Source organism: Girardinichthys multiradiatus, chromosome 18 (genome assembly GCF_021462225.1).
Source record: "Girardinichthys multiradiatus isolate DD_20200921_A chromosome 18, DD_fGirMul_XY1, whole genome shotgun sequence".
Taxonomy (NCBI): domain Eukaryota; kingdom Metazoa; phylum Chordata; class Actinopteri; order Cyprinodontiformes; family Goodeidae; genus Girardinichthys; species Girardinichthys multiradiatus.
Window position 1 is genome coordinate 18,771,772 of NC_061810.1, and position 27,551 is coordinate 18,799,322.

Below are 27,551 nucleotides of genomic sequence, written 5' to 3' on the forward strand. Positions count from 1 at the left end.
CTTCAATAAACCTTTTAGCACTTGTGTTTATGCATCGTTTTATTGTCCACAACTGGTGAGGAATGGGCATGTTGGGGGCAACGCAAAAGCAATTTGCAAGTTCTGATCTGTTGGTCTCTAGAGAGGAAAGGGGATAAAAATAATAGCTGTTAAAATGTTAACATTTGCATGAATTGAACAATAGACATTTCTGTCAAGAAAGCAGAAGAGCTGAGTTAGAAAAGCAAAAACAAAAAAATGCAAATTTTATTTCCGGACCTTAAGAGCAGGGTTTGCACTGTGGCTGCAATTGTTCTGAAGTGTCCTGTGAAATTCAGGGCTGTCCATTAGTTTGAGCCACCACTGCTTTCTCCTATTTGTTTTTATAGAGTTGCTTTGCCCCATTACAACCACGAACGTCAATGTATTTTATTGCGATTTTATGTGTCAGACTAACACTAAGCAGTGCAATAACTTTAAAGTGGAAGGCAAGCTAGGAATGGTTTTCAAAGCTTTTCACAAATAAAAATATGAAAACAGTGCTGTGCCTTTAAATTTGTATTCACCCCATCTTTAACCAGATACCTCTAAACAACACTGCGTGAACTGCGTGATTCAACAAAATGTAAAAAGGTCACAGAGAAATACTAGTTTATGGCACTGCACATCCAGGCTTTCTTTCTATTATCATTAGGTTAATTTCTGACTGGAAACAGACTTCAGGTAGATTTGTTGATGGACTAACAATCTGGGCATAATCACCTCATAATTTTTTCTATTGACAGCTAAATTAGGCTTTGCATTCTCTATAACCCTGAACAGGACACATAAATCAAGGAGTAGTCACTCATGTTTCAGCAGTAACAATAAGCTCTGCAAACATTATACTTTAGGTGCATTGTGTAGAAAGTTTGCAAGGGATGATGGATATTGTTGGATTCTGTTTAGCTGGTAGTGGGTGGAGAAGGTGGGGTTAGTTTAATAACTTCCTTAGACAAGAGAGAGTAAAAAGCTAACTTTTTCTACTAGCAGTTAAAAGAGTTCCATAATGTGGCAGTAAAGAACCAAGAAATAAGAGCTATGATGTAATAATACTCCAGAGAAGAACAGTTTTAGAAGGATAATGAAAATGATAGATGTGGGGACGACAGGAAATTTAAGTGTCACCGTAAACCCAAGGGCAAGTAAAACTACAAAGGACTCAGTGTTCAAATCAGTGACCAGTTTTTGAAATACATGGGAGGACGGAACCGTAGGGAGTGGGCCCATTGGGTCTCTGCGGGAGGGAATCAATACAGACTGTGTTAATCTCTCTGTTTGTGTGAGTAAGAGTATGTACGTTGTAGTGAGCTTATCAAAAAAAAAAGGTTTCTGCTGCTTTGGTGGAGACGGCAATTGGCAAGTCTTGATTTGGCTGCTAGCCAGCTACTGGGCATGAGGTGAAGAGAGGGAATGGTTTCACTCCATCACCAGCTTAGTGTGTGTGTATGTGTGTGAATAGCCTCAGTACATCAGAGCAGCAATTCACTCATGAGTGAAAGTGTCAGGTTTTTCGCCTCTCTCCATCACTGTGTATGAGTGTGTGTTTGTGAGCTATGCAGGACTCATGGATATTGATGGGTCTGGGTGCTCAGCCTAATCTCTGCTGCAACACAAAGTACCCTGGCATTGGCAGGAGAAATACAGTCGCTCTTAAAAGTGTACACACTCGCAACATTTTTTAATGTAAAACAATAAATAATTTCTAAACTTTTTACCTCATATAATGTGGCATATATCCTGAACAATTCAATAAAAAACTAATTTATATAAAACAGCTGATATAATGTTGGTTGCATAACTGTGCAATGTCAAAAGACCTTTTTGATTCAGTTGCAGCATTCAGGTTCACACTTCCCATCAGTTATATAGAAGTTGTCAGATCATAAAGTTTAGATGGTTAAGTGGAGTTTTCCAGATATTTGCTCATTTGCATCAAGTAGCTAAATTCATAGTTTGCGCAAAGGTTACTAGATATTAAATGATCTCCTTAAACAAATGTACCAGTCAGGAAAAGGGGTAAAAATATTCCAAAGCATTGTGTACAGACTATGACATGGTAAAGACTATCACCTATAAGTATAATGAAATATGGAACAACAGGGAAATTCCAAATACTGGACATTTTTCCTGAACTGTTAAAAAATTATACTGAGGCCCTGTCCACACGGAGATGAGTATTTTGTCGTTTAGGCATTGCATCCATGAGGATCTGCCGTTTTGGGAGACCAAAAACAATCATTTTTGAAACCAGGTCCCAGAGTGGAAAGATTTCAACACGCCAGTTCTGTGTTTCCGTGTGTACATGAGAACGATGACGTCTTAGCTCCATCTCTCTGTAATCCACATGCGCCTCTTTGCTGTCATGTTGCTGTGTTTTCCTTGCATAAGTTGTCTGTGCAAGACTGATGTTTTTGCCCACGGTTCTTGGTGTGTTTCTGCAGCAGTGTCACAGCCCCCCAATGGGCCCGGCATACATATTACAGCGTTTTCAGTGTCATTTTTTTCTAAACTGTATTTGACACTATACCATTTTTCTGGTCAAGGAATCTGCCAAGAGATCAACAGCCAAGCAGAGTACGAAGTAGGGTTTGTTGGACAGAATTCTTTTCTTTTTGGTCAAAATCTCCTAAAGCATTGTGGGTCAGTCACATTTGTCAGTCAGTTTTGGCCCTAAATATACATTTGTCTACTTGAAGTCCTAATAATCTTAATTTAAAGAGTGAGCAAATATTACCAAGTCAAAATTTCTACTAAAGAAGACTCAATGCCAAGTTGAAACAAAAAGGGCTTTAGCAAAGTATTGGTTAAAGGATATGGACACGTATTCAACCAACATTATTCTACTTTTAAAAAATTTGTTTATTTTTCACTTGAATTTTACAGGTTAAATACCATACTATACATTAAAACATTTTGGAAATTCTTTATCCAACTATTCATCCCATTTTTTACGTCACAAAGATCTGGCATTTCATCACTTCTGAGAACAACTGAAAGACCCCACCACTCTACGATGGATGTCCAGGCACAGGCTAAGTACAGCATTGACTCTTTGCATTTGTTATACGGTCATGAAGATGAGTAGCGATTGTAGCACACAAGATTAAAACAGTGAACGGGGGTAAAGTGTCTAATAGGCAAAGCGATTTGTGAAATTTAAATGTCATTATATTTAGAACCATCTTCACACACACATAATGCAGAAATGGAAAAACAATTATAGGCAGGCAGGTTGATTTTGATTTTAATTAGAGCCCTCACTGTGAGTTCCACCTGTTGTTGTCGACAGCCAGCAAAGCAAACATAAATGTAGGGCTGACTGTTCAGCAGAACTTCACTCAGCTTAATCGAAATTCCTGCGGCCTAATCATCAATTCCCCCCTTCAAGCTCTGCTAGTAAATTTCATGAACAGCATTAGTGCAAGGTGCTTATAGGCAGTACGTAATAAAATACATTTTAGGAATGATGCACATATAAAACAGAGTCTTTACTTTTACGCTACAATACTACTTGCTGTATATAAAACTATCTTGTGATTGTGGACAATTGTGGACGTTAGCAAGTAAAAACGGAGCCTGAATGGTTTGCATTAAGGAAATGATGCAGCTTTATTTTTAGCTTTTTGTCCCTGATCTCTGTTGGTATGTATACAGTTCCAGCCACATTTATTGGCATTCCGTAAAAAGATGTACAAAAAGCCTTAAAATATATTCCAATCTGTTACTGCAGTAGCATAATGTCACACAGAAATTTTTTGAAACATCCTGTATTTAATATGAGATTAACAGGATTTATTCATGGGGGGGATTCCACATAAGGAAATAATTGCTACAAACTATTAACAAAGTCACAACTTGATTGAACCCAGAACAATCCGTTTAACTAATATTATGTAAAGAAGCAAACATCTCAAATGTGAACTTTGCCCTTCAAGATAAGGCAGGGTGACATCCACAAGAAAACTGAAAACAAGCATGATAACATATAGCCAAAACAGCACCTTTTTACACTGTGGCCATGCCAGAATCAGAATCAGCTTTATTGCCATGTTTGGACAGACAAATAAAGAATTTGACTCCAGTACACTTTGCTCTCAGTGAGGATTTTACATTTTTTTAAATTTTTTTGTATATATAACAATTGTAATAAAGAATATCTTTTTAAATGTGCATATACTGTACATATATACAACTGGCTTTACAATAGAATATAATGTGAGATGAGTTCAAGTATGCATGTGGTTGGTCTGGAACTCTGACTGTCAAGTGTTCATCAGAGAAACATCCTGGGGGAAGAAACTGCCCATGGTGGCTGGTTTTAGCAGACAGCGCTCTGTAGCGCCAACCTTAAGGTAAAAGTCTAAACAGTTTGTGTGCAGGGTGTGTGGGGTCTGCAGAGATTTTAGATGACCTTTTCCCAACCCTAGACCTGTACAAGTCCTGGATAGAGGGAAGGTCAGCCCTGATGATTCTCTCTGCAGACCTGATTGTTCATTGCAGTCTGGACCTGTCCTGTTTGGTGGATGAGCCAAACCACACTGAGATGGACGAAGACAGTTCCAAAACTAGAAAAGATGTGGGGTGAGCTGAAGAAAAGAGAGCTTAAGAGGACCAAGGACTCTTGATAGGCAGACTGGGCAAAGAATGGTGGTCAAACATTCCTGTCTCTGTATTCTAATCATGAGAAATGTATCAATCAACAGGACAAGTGATGTCTAAAGCTGGGGACACACTACACAACTTTGACAGCCTTCACAGATTTTAAAATGACATGAAATTCACACTAACAGACAGGTTTCAGTAGATTTTTGTTTCCTGACTGAAAGATGGGGGATCACACACTTACTACAAGATAGGTCAAACCATCTAAAAATAACTGAACACAGCAAACTATCAGTTAGTGGTGAGGTTAATTGCTGACAGTTTGTTGTATTACTTATGTTAGAATTTTGTGTCACACTTTCTTCTGCTTAGTTTGATGACCTTGTTTACTAGATGGTTTGTATTACGCACACTGTTGTTTTGCATCTATGCTTATGATGTTTTATATTTACAAAAAAGTAACAAAAAACAAAAGCAGCTGATGTCGTGTCCCAACCTTTCTTTTTCATTGGCTGTCAGCAACATACGTTTGTGTTTGGGTCAGTAATCAGTTCAAATCACCCAATTACATCCAGATTGAACTGAAAACTTTAAATATTTATAATTGACAGAGACTGAGGTCGGGTCATTTTCCATGACACACTTGCAGACTCCGGTCTCCACCCCGTCACACGAACAGATTTGTCAGACAACTCACCCAACCGACTGTTGTGAACTTTATTGAATGAGAATCGAGGGAAGAATTGGAAAACAAATTGAGGTGTGTCCCTAGCTTTACTAGCAAAAGAGGGCTGTACAACATATTAACACAAGGGGAAACACTAATTGTTTCACCAGTGATTAATTACACTGTATTTTTTCCCCACTGAACAAAGGTACCCAGAACCTTGCAAAGGTTGTATTTTTCCAATTCTTTAGTGGCAGATTAGGCCACTAAAGAATTGTACCTTCTCAGCTCTTCTTTTCCCAAAGGTTTTATTTGCCATAACAAATGTATTCATTTTAAGACTCTTACACATCCTCTTTAGGTGGGCAAAAAATGTGGCTGGCACTCTATGATGAGGAATACTGATAATGGAGCTACGGGTCATAATCACTCATGTAAAGTACAAATATACATGCATACATCCATTTTAAACAGTCAGAAACAGCAAAACGAAACACAGTTACCAATTTTGCATATGCATATGTTACATTTACTCCCCCCGCTTTTTTTCATCTGCAATGCAAAGTAAGTCCATTGCGCAAATCATGTGTGCCCAGAAATTCCCAATTAATTTTACTCACCGTGTGTAAAATATGGTGGTGGGGCACTGCTCAGCGGCACGGTGAAGAGTGGAGTTGAATTACGAGGATGTGGACCGATGATGTTGGCCCGGCGCTTCATGCCCCTGAGCACATGGCCGTGTTAGCATTTCAAATTGAGTTACACGCTAGACAAGCAGAGCGGCGTGTGAGTGCTAACACATCTGTTTATTGCAGGGCCTGCCTTGTTTATTCTTTCTTATGTTTGTTTTCATGGGGAATCTGTCAGTGTGTGTGTCGAATTTGATTTAGATTCCTTTTCTTAAGAATATAAAAACAAATTGCATTCCTGAATGTGCATGCTTAGAAAGAGTGTGACGGTGCCATAGCTGTATGTAGTGTGCACCTTCTCAGCTCTTCTTTTCCCGAAAGTTTTATCTAGTGAGCTGAACTCTCATCATGTAAATGAGGGTATTATTAGAGGGGAGCTGGCTTCTTTTCTTCTTGTTTCTTATGAAGAAGAACAAAGCCTGTGATGAAGGAAGGAGGAGAGTAAATGAAATTAACTCTGCGATTAAATGCCCTGCTATATGGGTCTCTTGGTGTGCTCACAGAATGTGCATGCTTCAGTTTATTTCAATTTTCTAGTTTCAGTCATTTGGTTCATTTTAAGAAATGACATTCAAGCCACACTTTCATATTGCATAAACTTCCACTTTCCATACACCTCTTCAGTCTGTACATAAATCCTCATGCTGTATACTGCTTTGCGTGCACACAAACTAAGTCGTGTAACCAATAAATCATTACTCCACTGTATGATCTCCCATGTATTGGCTTCAAAGAATTAGATTAACCTGTTGGTAATTTACACTCACAATTGGGGTTAACATTGTTGTAAACATTGCAGAATATTGTGTGCGCATTTGCTTTTGCATGCCAATGTATGTAAATATATACGTAACAATAATAGAAATAATTAGCTTTAAGCCCCCGGGCCAGCATTATTGCTTATATATATATATATATAGATATATATATATATATATATATATCTATATATAGAGAGATTTTTTTTTAAGGTGGCTTCATTTGTATGTATGAGTTCGGTGGCAGGTGAATTAGTCTGTATGCATGCTGCAGCCCACGCTGCCTGATTGCAGCATAATTACCATAAATCAAATTTACATTTGTCACATAATTTAGTTCTCATCTTGGCATTGCCTGGTTAATTTTAGTGCCCACTGCATGCAGGATTTATTGTCATTTAGATTAATAACACAAGTAGACGTACACATGGGTTCCTCCTGCACACGTCTCAGGGGCTTGTCATCACTCGCAAACTTCGTGTGCATGTTTCACACTTTTGTTCTAGTGGCCACACCCTTCTTAATGCATTTCTCCCCCTTGTCATCAGCAGCTAGTTTATTACAAATAGCTTTTGGGTCTCTGATGACAAAGATAGGTAAACTGCTCAGGTGTATCCAAAGTACAGCTGTTACAACATTATCTTCGAACTAGAAACATTTTGATTTGAATGAACTGACTTTGAAGTATTATCTAATACAATAAGTGGACGTCTGTGTATCTGAATACTTCTATGTATTAAGTGAGTGAAAGTAATCCATCCTAAATCCTATTTTAAGAAAAAAAAAAAAAGGAAAAAAAAACAAACTTATTGGGTGAGACATGCTTTTAAATCTGCATGTGAAACAAAAAAGAAGTGGGGCTAAAAATAAAGCCAGTACATGGACAAAACAATAGCTAAAAATAACCTCTAAATAATTCCAGCCTGACAAATAACTATGCGACACTAAAGAAAAGTGTTCCCTGCGATTGGATTGGCGACCTGACCAGGGTGTACCCTGCCTCTTGTCCATAGACTGCTGGAGATAGACACCAGCTCCCCCATGACCCACTATAGAATAAGCGGTATAGAAGATGATTGAATGAACACTAAAGAAAGGTCTGCGACATTGATCATTTATTGCCCAGTGTTTGCAGTACTTGAGCTAAGCTACCTGTCACCAAAGCAAATACTTCTTGCTGTGTTGCAGAGACCAGAGAGAAAAACTGAGGTATTAAAGTGCCAGAGCTAAAACTAGATCTCTAACTGAATACTGTGGTATGATTTTAACTTTACATTTGGGAACCAAAACCCTCAGGAAATAAACTTACCATGATTGTATATTTTACAGTATAAGTTTAATGTGAAGTGGTGGAGTCTAGGATAAAAAAGAAGTGCACATACAGTATATTTTGCTTTAAAGTCAACTCCAGGAAATGAGGGTGACATAATTATTTACAGAGGTTATAAGTATAATTTCATGATAAAAGCATTTTCTGATGTTGCACTAATATTCACACCCACACAGACTTTTCTGCATTTAGATCCACCTTTCTCATGAATTAGTTATGCTTTTCTGGGCTCTATATCTATCTATCTATATATATATATATATATATATATTTATATATATATATATATATATACCACTGAGAAACATCCTGCCGCATGCTTCACTTGAAATTTTCTACCATATGCCACAGCTGTAAACAAGACTGTATTTAGTGCGGAGGGTCCTTCTTTTGTTTCTTTTGTACCGCAGCACTTTTTTATCCTCTTATCTTTACTTTTCCTTCGTAGCAGCCAGAGACATCAGGTGTCGAAACTTGATCATCTGTCATCAACATACTGGTGAAACTACAAGCTACACAAGCATACCGGTCGAATGTCTCTCGTAATGCTTTTGTTGTTTCAAATGTTTTTAATTGCCTTCAGAACTTGGGGAAATAATTAGCTGATCTAATCACGTAAGCAAGGTACCTCCTAATGGAACAGGCAATAAGGTGATTAAATCACATGTGCCAATAGGTGAAATCCCACCTATTGTACTGAACATTGTATTACTTTGAAAAGAAAACTTAGAATGTCAATATTCACAGTGTAAGAAATTCAAGACTAGCTGCTGAAGGATAAACCAACTAACTGCTTCCTGTCTTGCTATCTACTCCGCTGTCTTTGTGTGCTCTCACAGGATTGCATCTAATGGAGATACTGCCTGAATGTCTTTTTAATTGCATTATGATTACTGCTGCACTTGTAAACTTGGAAAATAGCTACTTTTATGAGAGCTACAGAGTCAAGGGAGTATTTTTGTTTACCACTTCACATGCATTTCAACTCATTCTAGCAAGTTATACGCAGGAACTACAGCATAATGAAAGATCATTATTCAAATCAGGTCTATGTGCTGCCTTATTGTTTCTTCGTGAGAGGACAATAAGGCAGGGGGAGGCGGTTGTTGGTCAGCACATCAGTCCATGCATACATTTTATTGTGGTAAAGCAGAGCTGCAATTGAAACATGGCGACACAAAACACTTGACTGAGATGAATTGTATTCATTGCTATGCACTAACATTTGGTCTGAGGGAGCAAGATATAAGTGTTTTCTGTCCATATTGTGTTCCTGTTTTTTAATGGGTCTGGTATGAATCAGTAGGAAATCATTTGCTTTGAACCAGAAGGATGCATGCTACTAGAATGCTAAACAGCCGTTTTAAAGAGTCTTAATGCTGAGAAGATGAAGATAAATAAATCCCCTTCGACACTGACTTTTGCTTCCCTTGGTGCTTCTGATCAGTGGGTACACACGCAAACTGGTTGTAAAAAAGGATGCCTTCACAATTCTGAGGAAAGAGATCAAGAAGCAGAGAGGGAAAGTATAAAAAAGTAGCAGGCAACAAATAAAGCAATAACCAAGAAGAAAGGGGAAAATAGAGGGCAAACAGGACAAGAACAGGGGAGAAGATGAAAAGAAGATAGAAGCTGAAGTCAGTAGATGAAGAGGTGAAAATGGCAGAAGGTCAATGGTATAAAGAAATGAAGGAAACTCAGAGGTAAAGGAAAGGTGGGAGTGCAGATGGAGATGAAAAGAGAAATTGTAAATAAACACCTAGACAAGGGAGAGAAGTGTGGAGGCAGTGAGATCAACAGATCTTCGCATTATAAAAAAAAAAACCATCATGCCACGTGTTATGAAGTTTTTGAGCAGAAGCCTTCAATAAATATAGATAATCAAACAACTGTGACATGTCAAATTTGCAGTTCTCCATCAGTCAAGTGGTCACAACAGATTTGCAAGGCACAGGATGTATTGTATTCAAGATGGACTCAAACAACACTGAGAAAAAGGCCTCTGCAGGGTGTATAGTTTTCTTTAAAATTGCCAAACTTTTCAGTTAACAATTCAAACACTGTATATAACATTGGTTAAAGGCTAACCTCTCTTGTTTTTGTTATTATCACCTAAAACATATATAAAATGTTTTGTGTTTAGTTTATTTATAAATGAATCAATTTGTTTAAGATTGGTTTTAAGTGAAATTCCAGGGAAGAAATCAAATAATAACTTTGTAATAGTTTGAGGTTTTTGTGGTGGACCAAAGTGCAGAGACAGGTGAGGAGACGGCATAGCGAGCAGAACGATAATTTATTTCCAATCCAATACTGGCAAAGCAGAAGGCAGGGTGTGCACGCAAGGTGTACAGTGGGTATACAGGTGTCCAGGTCTGATAGAGTACGGGAAAAAAAAGGGAACTAGACGCAAGGAAGTAGACGCAACAAACCAGCCAGGAACAAGGATAACAGACCAACTAATATACAGAGGGAAATCAATGAGGAACAAAAGACAGGTAATCAACAGAACTAGGGACAGGTGTGACATGGGAAGCAGGGAGGCTGAAGGACAGGTGAAACTAATCCAAAACTAAACCATGGGAGAAGGGACTAATTAACAAACTCACAGAAACAGATCTTAAGAAAACTATAACAACCTAAGATATAAGAACCTGGGAAATAAGAATTAACAAAAGAAACCCTAACTACAGAAATAAACAAACCTAAACCAACACTGACTGAACTAACTAGGAAGGAAGAAGAGAAAGTGAGGACTGGAATAAATGTAAACCAAAACATAAACAATAACTAAAGCAAACCAATCAGGAGGAAATGGAAGAATAGAGATTAACTTGAGGAGCTAGGCTGGAAAAGACTACAATTATAAAGGGAACTAACACAGAGTAAATAATAACTGAAGGGGGAACTAATGACAAAGAGTAGCAGAGGAAAGAAAAACTAATAAGTTAGAAGAGTACAAAGAGAACAAATACCTAACCATAGATAAACACAGAGATACTAAATGGGAAAGTAAACTAGAGAACCCAAGGAAGCAGAGAACTATAATAATAATAATAATAATAATAATAATCCAGAGAAAACCATACCAGTAATAAATAAATAAGAAAGCAACACCAAGGGAACTATGGGCGAGGGGAGAAAGAACTACAAAAACACTAGGAGGCAGGAGAGAGAACAAAGCTATCAGGGAGCAGAAAGAAATAAACAAACATGACTACAAAACCCAAAATAGAAACATCTAGCTGAAAAGTAAACAAACACAAAACCACAACAAAGTCCAAAATGGCAGATCCTAACAAACTCACAAAAGCAAAACATTTAAAAAAAACTTTAGGGAGGAGGTCAGAGGTAAAGTAAATTATTTTCAGTGAAATGAATGTAGGATTTAGGAAAACAGAAAAAAAATAATACTTGCATGTCTGAAGTTAGCATTTCTCAAAGGCTGACCTTTTACAAAAAATACTAAACATTTTGTTACTTCCTTATGTAGATAGATATATGGTGCAGATTTGATCACAAGTAAAAAAAAAATGACAACATACAAGATGAACCATGACAACTGTATGGTGTAAAGACAGAGCAACTTCATCAGAGCCATAAGAAGAACATTAGAGGCAATTAAATTATTGGTTTGATGTTCACACAAAATCATGCACTTCTGAGCTCAGCACCAATATAAGGTTTGATGTCCAACAGTGGTGGATGACCACAGCTCTCTTTACCTACTGGACCTGTTGTTTACCTTTAGACTCTGTGAGATCTATTTTCAGTGTGGAAATGTTTTTACAGTGCCTTGATAATATTAACAAAGCAAATTATTGGTGCTTACTAGTTATTTTAGATTCCAGTTCTCCTGTTGTTTGGATGCCTGCTCCTCTTCATTGTGGTTCCTCAAAAAGATAACACAACAAACTTCGTAATGGTAATCAAGAAGGTGACATGGTAATTCGGTGCAAAGGTGAGGAGTAGTGTGCATTCACAACTCTACAGTTTTGTGCTCTCATAAAAACTCTTCAAACAGGTATACCACAATAAAGTCAATGTATAGCACTGGCAGTTGAAAAATGTAGGATGAGGCATTAACATTTATGAATCTCTGTTGCTCTGAGTTAAAACACTGCACAGCTTTTCTATAAGGTCACAGTGAGTTTGGTGAAGCAAAAGGATTATGTTCCTTAACATATATCATAAAGCCCTGTTCTGTATTTTCACAAGTCTTCCTGTGTGTGTGCAGCTGGAGACTAGATTGTCTTTACTGAATGCTAAATACCTTTGAGCCTTTTTAGTGCGGAAATCTATAGAATAATGCATCTAAAAAGAAAGGAAATTCTCTCCCGAGCACACGTGTGGACACTTAAACTGCTGCAGGCTGCTGGCTTAACTCGCCTCATGTGCTCGAGGCTCTGCCGACACAACTGCTCACTTTGTGTTTGCCCAGAACAGAGTGTGACAGTTTGGCTGCATGGTTGAGTCCCCGTGCCTGATATCTCCTAATAATCTCTCTCAGGTTCCCATTCAGCCTTTAACTGAAAGCATGGGCGTGCGGTGAAAGCATTGCATGTTGTTTTGTGTGTGTGTGTGTGTGTGTGTGTGTGTGTGTGTGTGTGTGTGTGTGTGTTTGTGTGTGTGTGTGTTGATGGAGATAGGAGGACTGGGTGTTTAGTGTTGCAGAAGTGAGTGTTAATCACAAATATGCACTGTTCACAGATTTTAGCAGGGATTTGAATTTTTTATGTGACTGAAATATTGAAGCACTCCACCTGCCTAAAGCGTGTATGTTCTCCAGCCTCTGTTCTAAACCTCCTCCCTTTTTTTTAATATTCTGGACAGGCCTTGAGATTTCTTCTTTATTTAATTCTCACTTTCTTGCTCTATCTTTTTATCTCCTATACTTTGCTTGCCGCTGCTCCATGTCATTTTACTCCCACTCACATCCTATCAGTCAAAGCTGCCTTTTATTGCCCAAATAATCTCCCTCTTTACTATGCCCCCGTCTTTCTCTCTTGTCTTCCATCCATCATTTCAATCTGCTCTCTTGGACCAGATTGTTTCATTCTCTCTGTTTTTGTCAGTTGCTCACCTCCACCTTTTTCCCTCTCCCTACCTGCACATCTGTTGCCTCCTCTTGTTCCCTCACTTTCTCTCTTCATTGCTCTCTCTCTTGCTGTCTGTCTGTTCTTCCATGAAATTAAAGCGCTCTAAGCTGCTGTTTAATCAGGACCCTGTTTGGGGAACTGCTGCGATTACAGAAACTGTCCATCCCAAGTACTGTGTCAGTACATCCATACATGCACTTTGCATTATGTGTGCATGTCTGTACATTTTGTTCGCTATCATAAGTATAGATAAAAGATAAATTATGTATGTGTCTGGATCTTTCCAGGTGTCTGTTTGCATGTGTGTATGTGTTGTTTTTGTTTAGATGGCCATTAATCTATAAATAATCAGTATCTGGGTGGCGTCATCTGATCCAAGGGATAAAATCAGGATTGTTTACTCTCTGTGTTGAGTAAATGAACACAGATTAACAAAGCTAATTAAAGAGCCGACAATTTTACATCACACCGCTGTAGTTAAGACTTCAGGAGGAGATGAAGGAAGGAACCTGGTGACTTTACTGATGCAGATACATCTCAATACCTTACAGGTTCACTGAAAAGTTAATTTATGTTAGTAAGTCAATTCAGAATGTGGTCATTTTGTTTAATTGTGATGATTATGGCTTAAAGTTAATAAATATCAAAAAGCCAGTTTCTCAGAAAATTAGAAAATTACAAACAAATAATAAATAAAGGATTTTTTTACAGAAATGTTGGCCTACTGGAATGTATGTCTATCTGCTGTACAGCATATGCACTCAATACTTGGTCAAGGGTCCTTTTGCATCAAAACCTGCATCAGTGCTGCATGTCATGGAGGCAATCAACCCATAGCTCTACTGAGGTGTTCAGGAAGCACAAGTTGCCTATTTGCATCCTTCAACTTCTTATTTGTGTCTGCATTGCTGACTTCGGTGTCTCTCGTCTTCCTTCTGTCAATACAATTTTATTTTATTTATTTATGCCTTTAGCTAAGCAGGATGTCCTATACGGATCAGAAATGTATTTACAAGGAAGACCCAGCCACACAAAACAATAATTTCTAGGCAAGCAAATGGACCAAACTACTACAACCAACGAAACATTGGTTGAGGTATACCAGGAGTTTACCCAGAAAGACTCATAAACAAAAACATGCTGATTTTATTGTTTATGTGTGGTTAACAATGCCCAACCAAATAAATAAGGAATTCAATTATGATACTAATAGAAACAGAACCCTAAAACACTCTAAAATGTCTTTGTAGATGACTATGCTCACTATGCTGGACTTAATGACACACAATGGACAAACAACAGCAGATGACTTGGCTTTTTAAATCACCGCTGATTGGAGAAACATCACACTGGACCTCAATCAACTTGGAATTTGAGCCTGTCCACTCTGCCTCCACACAATGGGACCTTCATTTTAAAAATGATATGCTAAATTCACTTTTGTCCAAAAATAGGATAATGAACTACTAAGCAACAGTTCTGTCCTTCTTCTCCCTAGCCCTGGTAAGAAACGTAATATTGTCTAACGCTAAGTCTTAACTCAAGGAAGGCAACAGTTTGCGAACTGCTGAAGGATGAAACCTGCCCTGGTGCCAAAAACCTATTAAACAGTCTAGTGCTTTCGAAACATTGTAAAGTAACTCATCTCTGGTATTTAGCGTTTTGAGTGACTACCAACTTTAAATCAGCAGCTGTCATAAACATATATTTTCATCAGGGAAATGCAAACAGAATATTGTTAGCTGTACCACAATTGTATAAGAGTACAGGAATACAAAATAACACAGCTGACACCAAGCTTCCACTATTCAAACCAACCTGGCCCTATGTAAAGAAAAGAATTGCATAGTTGTCCCCTTAACTGACGAGTAGTCTTTTACTTGATTCTGGAGATGTTTGGGTCTAATTTTCTTTGCAGATTTTTTTTTCTTCAGCCACAGTGGAGAGTGTTACAGTATGAGCAGCCTGTTTAGCCATGCCACAGCACCTCTATCACATTTAATTCTGGACTTTTACTAGGCCACTTTAGCACTTGCCTGTTTCTTTCTTTGAGCCATTTAGAGGTTGATTTGCTGGTGTGTTTGGAATATTTGTCCTGATGTATAACCCAAATACTCTACAGTTTTAGGGAAATCATTCTCCAGGATCTTTATCGAGAGAGCAGAATTCTTGGTTCCATCAATTACAGTAAATCATCCAAGTGCTGAAGAAGTAAAGCAGCCCCAGACCATAATACTAGCTACACCATGTTTTATCGTTGATATGATGTCCATTTCTGTGAAACCCTTTTTCTTGTCAGTCCCCAGAATATGCCTTAAAACGTTCTGGGAATCATGAACATGTTTTTGGAAAACGTGAGATTGGTCTTTGTGTTATATTAGATACCATTTTTGCCCAGTCTCTAATTACTCAGTTTCTTATTGTTGAATCGTGAACATTCTCCTTTACTAAGGCAGATAAGGCCTGCAGGGCTTTAGATGCTGTTCTTGATACTTGGATAATCTATTGGATAAGCTGCACTCTTTAAGTAAGGGGACTTGCCATTCCTTGAAAGATTCACTACTGTTCCATGTTTTCTCCATTTTTAGATAATGGCTCTCACTGTTGTTCATTGTAGTTTCATAGCCCTAGCTGTGTAACCCTTTCAAGACAGATACGTAGATGTAAGTAACTTTGTCTTTGCCCGTTTTTAAATTTCATTACATCATAGGATGATGTGTTTTTAAAACCTTCCAGTATGGTGGCCAACGGATGCAAACGCACAGCAAACTGCGTAAATGCACTGCAAACACCTGAATGATGCAAACTACATAATTCATGAATTATGCTAACTCCAAAACCAATGCAACAGAAAGACACTGCAAAAGAAAAAATGCTGCAATCACAGAAAGCCAGCTGCTCGGCTAGCCTGCCCGAGCAGCAAAACGCTGCAAAGGCAGTCTGTCTTGTTTCTGCACACTTTAAATTCCCCTTTCTTTCCAGGTGATATATCTCCATCTCTCCAGGCTCTCTTCCACTTGCTCCCTATACTTACCACAGATCACAGTGTCATATGTGAAACCCATGCTCCATGGGGACTCTTGCATGACCTCATCTGCCAACCTGTTCATTATCACTGCAAACAAGAGGGGTCTCAGATCTGATCCTTGATGTAACCCCACCTACCACCTTGAAACCATCTATCACTCCTACTACATGTGACATCACTGTTTTGCTGTCTTTGTGCATATCCATCTACACATACATACTGTATGTTGTGTTCTCCTTAGACCCATAAAGACACGGCTACACTCTTTCACACCTTCACTATCAATCTCCAGTAACATTTCCAAAATGGGCATCTCATCTTTAGTCCTCTTTATTGGGAAACCTTGCTGATGCTTACTCATCTCTCTAAGGCAGACTACAAAAACTCTTAGGTTTTGGTTGTGTCATTTGTATTCATCTGTAAACTCTACACATCAATTTTGTTCTTGGAAATTGGTACCAGTTCACTTCTTCTCCACTTCTTAAACATCTAAGAGGCCCCTGAGTACTGTGGTTGAAAAGCCCACTTCCTTCTCTTCTTAACATCACCAGACCTCAACATGTGTCATCTTGACTGAACTCCTTTCTATTCTACAGCCTCTTTGTTACTGCCCTCCTTCCTCATTACTAATCATCTGCACTTCCTGATTCAATAACTTACCTTTATCCACCATCCTTTCTTCAACATAGTTTTTATTCATCTGGTATCACAAATACACATTCTTGTCAAAATGTTCTTTACTTTTTAGTGTATTTTTATATGTCCTTAACAACTAACCCGCTGCACGTATGCCTATTTTCCAGCCTCCTACAGGAGGCCTATTATCACTGCACAGCTCCACTCCACTCTACCTTGCTCTACCCAGCACGGAACCTGTTGTGTTTCAATTAATGGCTGGAGGTGTGGCTTGAATCCCCACCTCCAGCTGTCAGCTTTGTGTGCTGTGCAAAGTAAAATAAACACTCACCTTCACACATCATGTCCTCTTAAAACAGTGAGGTTGCAGGGTCCAGACCATCCTCTTGTCCACAACTTGCAGAATGATGGCCACCAATGGTGTCCATGATTTTGAACCATCACCTTGACCCACTCCGTCCATTGTGGTTTTTAATACTTTTCTAGTGGCTCTTAGAGCCCATGAAAGAAGGGCAATAATCTGCAGCTTGATCATTTTCTGTTGCTAATTTTCTTATTCCTTAGTGTCCAGTATCACAAACAGCTCTCTATAAACCTTAACCTTTGCTAGCTCTCTCTTTGCCACAAGTCTAACCAAGCAGTGCAATATCTATATACCTGTCCAGCTATTTCTTCTGTACTTGCCTGCATTTCATCATTCCACCACCAAGTCTGATTATTTTCTTTCATCTGCCCAAAGGACACGTTAAGCATCTTCTTAGCAGTTTCCCTAGCAACTTCTACTGCACATTTCCAGTCATCTAGTAACTCATCCCTATCATCATGACCCTACCCAAGTTTGTTCCTAAGCTATGGATATCATTCTTCCTTCTTTAGTTTCCACCATTCTTGCATATGCCATTACAGACTACCATACAATGCTGCCTAGCTGCATTCTACCTTTGCAGTTTCCTCCGTTTCCTTCTGCTCAGGATATGATCCACCTGTTTGCCAATTCCTTCAGTTTTTTACATCACTCCACTTACTTTCCTCTCCTTTAAGTATGTACCTACATCTGCCACTTACATCCCAGTGGCAAAGTCCAACAACATCTGCCCTTTCACATTTCTGTCTTAAACACTATGCCTATCTAACACTTCCTCGTGACTTTGATCCTTTTAATATTTCCAGTAAATATACCTTAATCACCACCACCTCTTGGGAACACCCAATAACACTTCATCTAGCTTGCTACAATATGTCTCTTCATCTTCTGATATCCAAACTGTGGGGCACACACTGACATTTAGATCACCCTTACATTTTCAGCTTCAAATGCATGATCTGTCTGACACTTTGTTGATATCCACAGCTCTTGTCACATACTGTTCTTACATGATAACCTGTACTCCATTGATTTTCCAATCTTCACTATGGTAGAACAAATTGAATCCATCTCAGACGATCCTGGTCTTCTTTTCTTTAACCTTTTCTTCTGCACACACAAAATATACTTTAGATCTTAATCTTAAGATCATGGAAGAAATTCAAAGCATTCACATTTCTCCCTGCTGGATTAGATGGCAAGTGGAGCATCAAAATGAAAAAGGAGAAAACAGGAGCTACAGTATAAAAAGTACCAAAAGGGAAACTTTAATCCATATTCAGTGGTTTAAAGACATGGACTCAAAAAAAGCAGAAGGTTTTAAAAAGGGAGTTGGCACTGAGTAGTCTACTTTAGTCTACTGTTCTTGTTAATTATTTTAAACCTCCATTTAAACATCCCTACTTTTACCTGCACACTTCTTCTACTGTTCATCTTACTTAATTAATTCAATTCAATTCAATTCAGTTTTATTTATATAGCGCCAATTCACAACACATGTTGTCTCAAGGCACTTCACAACTGTCAGGTACATACATTCCAATTAATCCTAACAATTGAACAGTGCAGTCGGAGTTAGCTTTTTATTCAAATTGGATAAAAAGTTTTTCTATCTAAGGAAACCCAGCAGATTGCATCCAGTCAGTGACTTACAGCATTCCCTCCTCCCGGATGAGCATGTAGAGACAGTGGACAGTCACTGGCGTTGACTTTGCAGCAATCCCTCATACTGAGCATGCATGTAGCGACTGTGGAGAGGAAAAACTCCATTTTAACAGGAAGAAACCTCCAACAGAACCAGGCTCAGTGTGAGCGGCCATCTGCCACAACTGGGGGTTTGAAATTATTGTTCCCAAAGGGAAAATTGCATTTCAGTCAGGTGAAAACATAGAAACAAAATCCAAGAGAGAATCACTCCAAAATGGCAAGACAAAACACAGAAAAAAAACACAAACTGAAAAGATGTTCAAATATTAATTAAAACATCAAACTAAATGGCAAAAGGACTTATAGATAATTCTTTATAATTTTAGCTGAATAATGGCCTGAGTTATAAAATAGTTTTTCCTTCAATGGTCCACCCTTTTGGCTGTCTGAATCTCTTACCAGACGGTAGGATCTCAAATTCTCCACACAGTGAGTAAGCAGAGTAGTGGAGAATGTCATCAGCTTTTTTTGTGGGGCTCTTTAAAAAAATGTTCGATTCTTTTTTTTTGTCTTTGACTGAAAGGTCAAATGTAAGATTCGAACATAGAACATTCCAATATGATTATGAACTTTTTACACACTCCATATTGATTTAATTTGCAGACCAAGTGTTGTCTGATGTACTTTATTTCTGACCTTGTAAGTATTTTCACTACATGTCAGCTTTTTGTCATTGAAAAGACCAGGGTACTTAGAACACTGAACTTGGTTCACTGGCTACCATTTAATAGTAACAAAAGGTGGTGGACTATATTTTTTTCTAAAACCTATGTACAAATCTTAGGTTTTAGTGACATTTACATTTAAGAAGATCTGTCACACCATGCAACAAACCAACCACCACTTGACCAGTTGAGATATCCTCTGCGTGTAGGAGGCTGGCAATAATCGCCTGTGTTGTCCTGTTTAGGGGCTGTGGTAGTCATTGGTGTACAAGATATGCATCATTGGTGTACAAGATATGCAATAAAATAGAGAGAATGCAGCCCCAAGGAGAACTACAGGACATGGGACATAAAGCCATTCACCTCGACATGCTGGGCTCTGTCCACAAGAAAATCCAAAAAACCAACCAACAACTAAAGGACACACCTTCAAGTTTGTTAATAATTTACAGGCTAAAATGTGGTGCTGGATGCATTAAAAGCAGAAGAAACATCTAGAAACATTGGGTGATCATTAGAATCCAGGCCATCAATGTGCTCAAAAATCAAAAGTTAAGAAGTGTTAAGACTTCACCTTCAATCCCTCTCTTACTGTTGTAGGCAAGCTGTAAAGACTCTAATTTGTCCTCTACAAATTTGATTAACTTGTTCTTGATCAGTTTTTTAAAAGATTTCAATACTGAGAAAGTTAGAGCCATTGGTGTAAAATCACTTGTATCCTTATAAGAACTTACTGGGACTTGTGTTGAGCCACAGGAACAATTGTACATTTCTGTGTTTGGTGCTCTAAAAAGCATTATAATATCCGATTGGAAGTACAGGAGAGTTGGTCTCGCAATATTTTAGGAGGTGTCTGGAGATGTAGTCCAAACAAAGACTTTTATTGCTTTTACCTCCATAAAAACAAAATTAGACAGTGATGAGGCAGAAATTTCATCTCTCATATGGGTAATTTGCTCTTTAAAATCCTCAGTATCAAAGGAACACTTCTGCCTTACAATCTCTCACCATACTTCCTCAGCCACCTTGACCCTTTCCTCTTTTTTTTGGCACTACACTACTGGAGGCAATCTGTTAAAGCCCAAAGCCCCGTTGATATGGTTGGGAAAATGTATTCTCAATTTGTTTGATTTGGTTTCCATGAGCAACCTGCTGGCCACCAGTGGAGGTGGTTCATGTTAGCCCAGTCCTCAATTCATGTAGTAAAGAGATCTTGTTTTGTTTTATTTGGTAAAGATTTTACACTGGATGCCCTGAAACAACCTTCTCTTTTCTGTGCTTGGGACCAGCACTATGCCTACATTGACTGTAGGAATCTAGCGTTGATTTAGCAGAACATTGGATTTTTAGAGAAAAATACACTGCATCTTTTCATTTGGAAGCATTTTTAAACCTTTTATGAATACATAAATGATTTTCATCAATCTTCACTTATTCCTTGCAAGGTTTTGGGGGACTGATGCCTATCTCCAGCAATTAGTGGGTTGGAAGTAAGCTGCATCCTCTACAGGTAACCGTTTCATCACGGGGCAAAACACATAGACATACAGGTTTAACAAACAAGCACATATGCATAACTATAAAAGCAATTAAGAAAAACCATTTAACCTAACATGCATGTCTTTGGATTGTGGAACGAGGTTAAAGTACCCAGAGAGAACCCAATTATGCACAGTGAGAACATTCAAACCATGCAGAAAGGAACTTGCTGCTAAAAGGTATTGGGTTGCAATGGGTCCTACATGACAACAACTACACCATGGTGCAACCCATTAACTGTTTCCTAATTTCTGTGCATAAATAAAAGGTGAAAAAAGGCATGATAGGCTTGTTAGCTTCAGAGGCACCAGTTAATAGATTTTGTATGTCTGACGCCAGCTGGGTAATCTTTTTCCTCCCGCTTTCAGACTTTATATTAAACGTCACACTATAAGCTAAAACCCTCTGAGCCTTCTGGGTTCAAATTTGGGTTATGGAGTCCTCTCTGGTAACTGGAGATATAGTATTTGTCTGTGTGTTCCAAAGCATTCACATTGAATATGTATACTTATGAGGTGTTTGACAAAACCCTCATATATACCAGGTCACATAAGATTACCAAAACCCCATTGAAGACTAATCAAGCTCCACATGTGCATAAACAACCAGATACAAACAATGAAGTTGGGTGAGTGCTGTGGATTGTACATGTAACGCTTGCAGCCTAACTAAAAATTGCACGAAAGTGCTCAGGCACACTACCTAACACATGCATGCAAAAAGTAATTAGACTTGACCAATCTCCACTTTGCCTGATGTAAATCGTTGGTGTTTTTGTTTGATTTTAAACAAAATTTGGTGCTGTGTTGTTGTTTTCCTAAACAAAATAGATGTCATCATTAATACAGATTCCCAGGAATATGTAGATTTTTTTGTCACGGCTGCTCCCTATCCCATCAGTGTAGAAAATCACAAGTGCAAGGTGGTGAATTCTGGCTCTCCTCTACTCAAAACCTCCAGGTGGCAGTGGAGCAACAGCTCAATGTTGTGCATGAGCCTGTACAACAGGGCATGTGTGTGTGTCTCTATGTATTGGTTCTGCGAGCAGAGATAAAGAGGGTTAGCATGAGTGATCAGGCAGAAATTAAATATTTATGGTAAAGGGGACCTATTCTACCTGTGCTCTCTTTTTCAAATTGTTTCAGTGACATGTTAGGGGAGAAAAAATGTGAATCTTGTTCCTGCCATTATTTGTCTCTGTAATCCATGACAGAACAATAGGAGGATGTGATCAAACCGTATCAGTTTGTTCCCTGGTTATTGAATGTCATGTCTGACCTGGATTTCAGCAGCAGTTACTGTTACACCCATGTTTTCCTGGAGTTTTATACAGTAAAACTGAGAAATGTAACGGCATATGATTTTGTTTTGATGCAGCTAACTAACTGGTTTCTCTTGCTGTCAGACCCTCATTTTGAGGCCTGAATTAGCAGTTTATCCTTTTCCACAGTCTGGTTGTGGTTTACTGTAAATTTGCTTTCTTGTCTTTGTAAGAACATACCCCTCCTTCCTTCCTTTCTTTCTTTCTTTCTTTCTTTCTTTTTCTTATCAGCTCCCTCTGCTTCCCTTGTTACATCAAGTGATGGAATCCCTGCTTGCCACCAGTGAAATTTACTCCCTCCACTAGCTGTCATCAGATCCTGATCTGAGCTTGCCAGATGTGTAATCTCTAGGTATGCACCTTTTTTTTGCCCACAGCCGCATGAGAACCGGGCTGGGGCGTGACACGGAGCCATCAGCTCAAGCTACCCAACTTGATGGAGAACCACTCCTGTGTGCTCCTCCGTGCTCCTCTCCCCTCCTCACCCATCTGCACTGTCATCTCTCACAGCCATCTGTCTCCTTCCCTTCCACACTCAACCTCTCAATTTCTCACCTGGCCTTTGCGTCCAGCCCTCTGGCCTTTCTCCGCTCCACCACAGCTCTCATTACCTCTCTGTCACTTTTCTCAATGACACGCAATGACCAGCCATCAGCTCCTGACACCTTGATATCCTCCCCGCTTCTTTGCCGCCCGTCCTCTTTTCACTTACACTGCATTCTTTCTCTCTTGTCCTCTGTCCCTCTCCCTCATGTCTTACCTTCTAATATTCTATCTTTCCTTCCTTCTGTCATTTCATCACTACTTAAAAAAAATTATGTATTTCTTCTTAATATCTTATGCTTCCCACCTGATTGCTATTTAAGGTTCAATTCCTTGGAAAGGTTTTCATAACCCTTGTACCTTTTCATATTTTGTCAAGTCACAACCACAAACCTAAATGTATTTTATTGCAATTTTATGTGATAGACCAATACAAAGAGGTACATAACAGTGAAGTGGAAGGAAACAATATGATGTTTTAAAAAAAAAAAATATTTATATAAAGTTCTGTTCAGCCCTCCTGAATCAATGATTTTTCTAGAAACACCTTTGCCTCCAATTACATTATGTCCTTTGTCAGCTTTGCACATCCAAAGACTAACTGTTTCCCTATTCCTCTTTCCAAAACAGCTCAAATTCAGTCATATTGAATGAATGCCCTCTGGGAACCTCAATTTTCAAGTTTTGCCAATCGCTCTTCATTGGATTTAAGTCGGGACTGTGTAATTCAAACATTCTCTTGTAGCTCCTGCAATATATTTAGTCACTGCCCTGCTCTTGTCTTTTTGTCTCAGGCTTAAGTCTTTTGCAGTCTCCAACAGGTTATCTTCCGGATTGATTTTTAGCTCCATCCATCTTCTCCTCAACTCTAACCAGCGATCCTGTCCCTGCTGAAGAAAAGCATCCTTACAGCATGAGGCTGCCAGTACCATGTTTCAGCTTGCAGACGATGTATTCAAGTGCATTTTTTTAGTTCTCCACCACACAGTTTTGCATATAGATCAAACAAAGTTCCATTTTGGTCTCACTGGACCACAGCACCTTCTTCGACATGTTTTTGTGTCTCCATATGTGGCCTAAAACGAACTACAGATGTTACTTCTTATAGTATTCTTTAAACAATGGTGTCCTTATTGTTTCTCTTCCATAGTAGGCAGATTTATGGGGTGCAGAACTGCTTAGAGGGATCTGGGTGAGCAAGGATGGGTGCTTGGGAGAATCTCTCCTTTAACTGTGAGAACGCTGTGTCAGCTTCAGGTGTCCATTTGAATTGTTGTTTAGTCAACGTTAGTGCTGTTAGTGGAGCCGCAATCAGACTGAAGTTTCTTATGAACTGTCGATAGAAGTTTGCGAATCCCAGGAAACGTTGAAGTTCTTTCCGTGAGTCCGGAGTGGGCCAATTGATTACTGCTTTGATTTCTCCAGGTCAGAGCGAACCTGCCCACCCTCTAGAATGAATCCCAGGAAGGTGACTGATGGCTTGTGGAACTCGCACTTCTCAGCTTTTACAGAAGCCTGTTCTCGAGGAGACACTGAAGAACCTGGCGGACATGACTTTGATGTTCAGTTATATTTCTGGAATAGATGAGGATGTCATCTAGGCAAATGAAAACAAAGATATTCAAAAAAACCCTATTTACATGTCATTTACTAAAGCCTGAAACACTGCTGGAGCATTGCGGAGATCGAGTTTGGTGAATATGGTGGCATCTTGGACTGGTACAAATGCTGATGATAGCAGGGGAAGTGGATACTTATTTTTTACGGTGATTTGATTCAGCCCTCTGTAGTCAATACAGGGGCGGAGAGAGCCATCTTATTTGCTCACAAAGAAAAACCCAGCTCCCAATGGGGAAGATATCTGGTGAATTATTCCTTCAGCTAATGACTCAGAAATTTATTTTTCCATTGGATGTCTCTCAGGGCATGAATTGTTAAATAAATGACTGGAAGGAAGTGGTGCACCAGGAAGGAGATCGATAGCGCAGTCATATGGACGATGAGGCGGACGTGATGAGGCCTTTGATTTACTAAAAACTTGTTTTAAATCCAAAAACTCCTCTGGAACTTGTGACAAATCTGATGGCTCAGTTTCCTCTGAATCCGAAAGGGTGGACAAGGACGAAGCTGCGGACTGAAGATGAAGAGATAAGCAGTTAGTGGACCAAGATTCAATGCGACCCTCCTTCCAGTTCAAAAGGGGGTTGTGATGATGTAACCAGGGAAATCCTAAGACCAGAGAGCTCTGAGAAATGGCGAAGACAAAAAATTTTATTCTTTCACGGCGGTGATTCGGTGGAGTATTTTTGCGTCTAAGGCAAGGACTTGATGGGGTGGATTTAGTGGCTCGATTTCGATTTTAGTGTCAGGATCTGGGTTGTGTTTGTGTTTGTGTTTTGTGCTTGCTAGATGTGTTCAGTGTTCTCAGACAGTGCTGGAGTTCTCAGATGTGCTGGGTGACAGGTGCGACTTATTCTATTGATTACTTTGAGGAGTACTTAAGCAGGAGGCTGCCAGCACTTCGATGCCAGAGTATTTTGCCCACAGTGTTAACAAGCTCAAGCCAAACACTAAGTCTATGTTTTGTTCTTCGACCTCGTGTAACTTTGTTTATACTCCTTCGCAGGCTAAGTAAACCTGAATCCTGGATTTATGTAACTGAATACTGACTACGTGTCCAGAGTTCTTTCTGGATGATCAAGGCTATCTATGTTCTGAGGATTTCATTCCCTATCCACTGTCTTCGTTTGGATTCGGATCTAGCTGGCAGTTTCTTGCTACCTTCGCCTCCTGGACCAAGCCGTAAGCGTACCTGTCCACCCTCCAACATAAGCATCTGCACACTGAACTCATTCGCTCGTTCGCTCCGAGCTCACACTGAACAGCACCAAGAGAAACTTACAAACCTGGATCTTGAATGCCTCTTCCCCTGATGACCTGACCACACCTATTTAGTAAGCTATTCTCTTAATTGCATTAATTCCTGTTCTTAGTTTGACATCGTTCAGTTCCCTATTTTCACCAGTTCTCTTCCCTTATTTCCATACAGTTGGAGAATCATCCGTTACATTCCCGATTACGTTTGTCACAGTAAACATCTTCTACATATTCTGTTCTCCGGAGTGTTCTTTGTATGTGGGTCAGATCTATTGCAAACAAAATGACATTTAGTTTGTGGAAATAAGGTTTGATCGATGAGATTTTGTTCACACCCGAAATCAATGAGGGCAGACAGACTTAACTGATCCTGGTTGAATAGGAGAGTTCCAGGCAAGGTTAATCCAGGGGTTTTCAGGGTAATCTTACGGTCCGTCAGCTCCCCCTTTAAAGGTGACGGACCTTCTTTTTTGGTCGGATTGGGCAGGCTGCAACAAAGTGATCTGGAGACCCACAATAAAGGCATTGGTTAGATTGTCTGCATTGTTGTTTTTCTTCTGGGGTTAACCAGGTCCATCCCAGTTGCATAGTCTCTGGTTCTGGTTGACTAGCACTATTTTGTGAATGAAGTTGTTGAGATGGCACAGGAGGTTGGAGTCTCACAGCCATCCGCTCTAGTCGCGAGTGCCTCCTTTCTGTGATCTGATTATGCATTCGAGAAGCTAGGGCAATATATTGATTCATCTAGGGCCTGGAAGAAGGCTGACTTCAGTGCACACCAATTCCAGCTGGAAGCTGCTGCTAGTGTGCGAAACTCTATGGAGAACTCTGATACTGGTCTATTTCTTTGCTTAAGAGCCATCAGGCGACGAGCCACACTTGTCTGATCTAAATCAAAGGAAAACGTCTGTTTAAACTCCTGGATGAATTAATCATAGGAACAACGAAAACTGTTGTAATCTGTAAATCTAGCTGCTGCTCAACGGAGTGCTTTTCCAGTGAGGAGTCCTATAATAAATGTTATTTTGACATCGTCATGGGGGAATGACCGGTGGGAATGGTGAAAGACAAGGGAGCATTGTAAAAAAAAATCTCCACAACTTATGTTCTCACCGGAGAATTTCTCTGGGTTGGGGGAATTGTGTGTACGGAAGTTGTTGAGAGACCTGGGAGCCTGGGAGAATGGTTAATGCCGCTGCTGAGTCAGCAAGTTAGTCCAAGAAGGTGGTGAGTTCTCAGAGGAAAGTTCAGGTGAGGTCTTGACAGTTTGATTTTCATGTGTGTTACCTGGTGAGATTTCCAGAAGCTGTATGTGAAGGTAATGGTTGGAGGGTTCGCAGGGTTCGCTTACTGAAAGAGGATGGCTTAAGCTGTCAGCTAGTACTTGTGCCAGATAGGTTTCTTGAAGGATTAAAAGCTCTGACTAAGGCAGGATCCAAAGCTGAGACTTTGAGCCAGGGCTGAAGGTTGCAGGAGCTTTGAGGCTTGGACTTGAAAGTCACCTATGAAGGAGCACACAAAGAGGTAATTAACTATGAACTTTGGCAACAACACAGAACTTAGAGCTTGGCCAGATGACATTACCACAAAGGCAAACACTCAGGCACTGGATAGCTGACAGCTCCACCTTCTTATGCTCCTTCAGGCTGATGAGAATGAGGAACACCTGCTACCCTCAGCAACAGGGGATCTTGGCGGCATCTAG

At 39.4% G+C, this 27,551-nt stretch overlaps 1 protein-coding gene across 1 annotated transcript in view; it reads left to right on the plus strand.

The window, feature by feature from the left end:
* The window catches only part of LOC124884068 (WD repeat-containing protein 49-like), a 69,376-nt gene extending 41,825 nt beyond the window's left edge, over nucleotides 1–27,551 (plus strand). Inside the window, exon 5 of the mRNA XM_047391678.1 lies at nucleotides 27,492–27,551. Within this exon, the coding sequence (XP_047247634.1) occupies nucleotides 27,492–27,551 (60 nt within the window). The remainder of the gene's footprint in view (nucleotides 1–27,491) is intronic.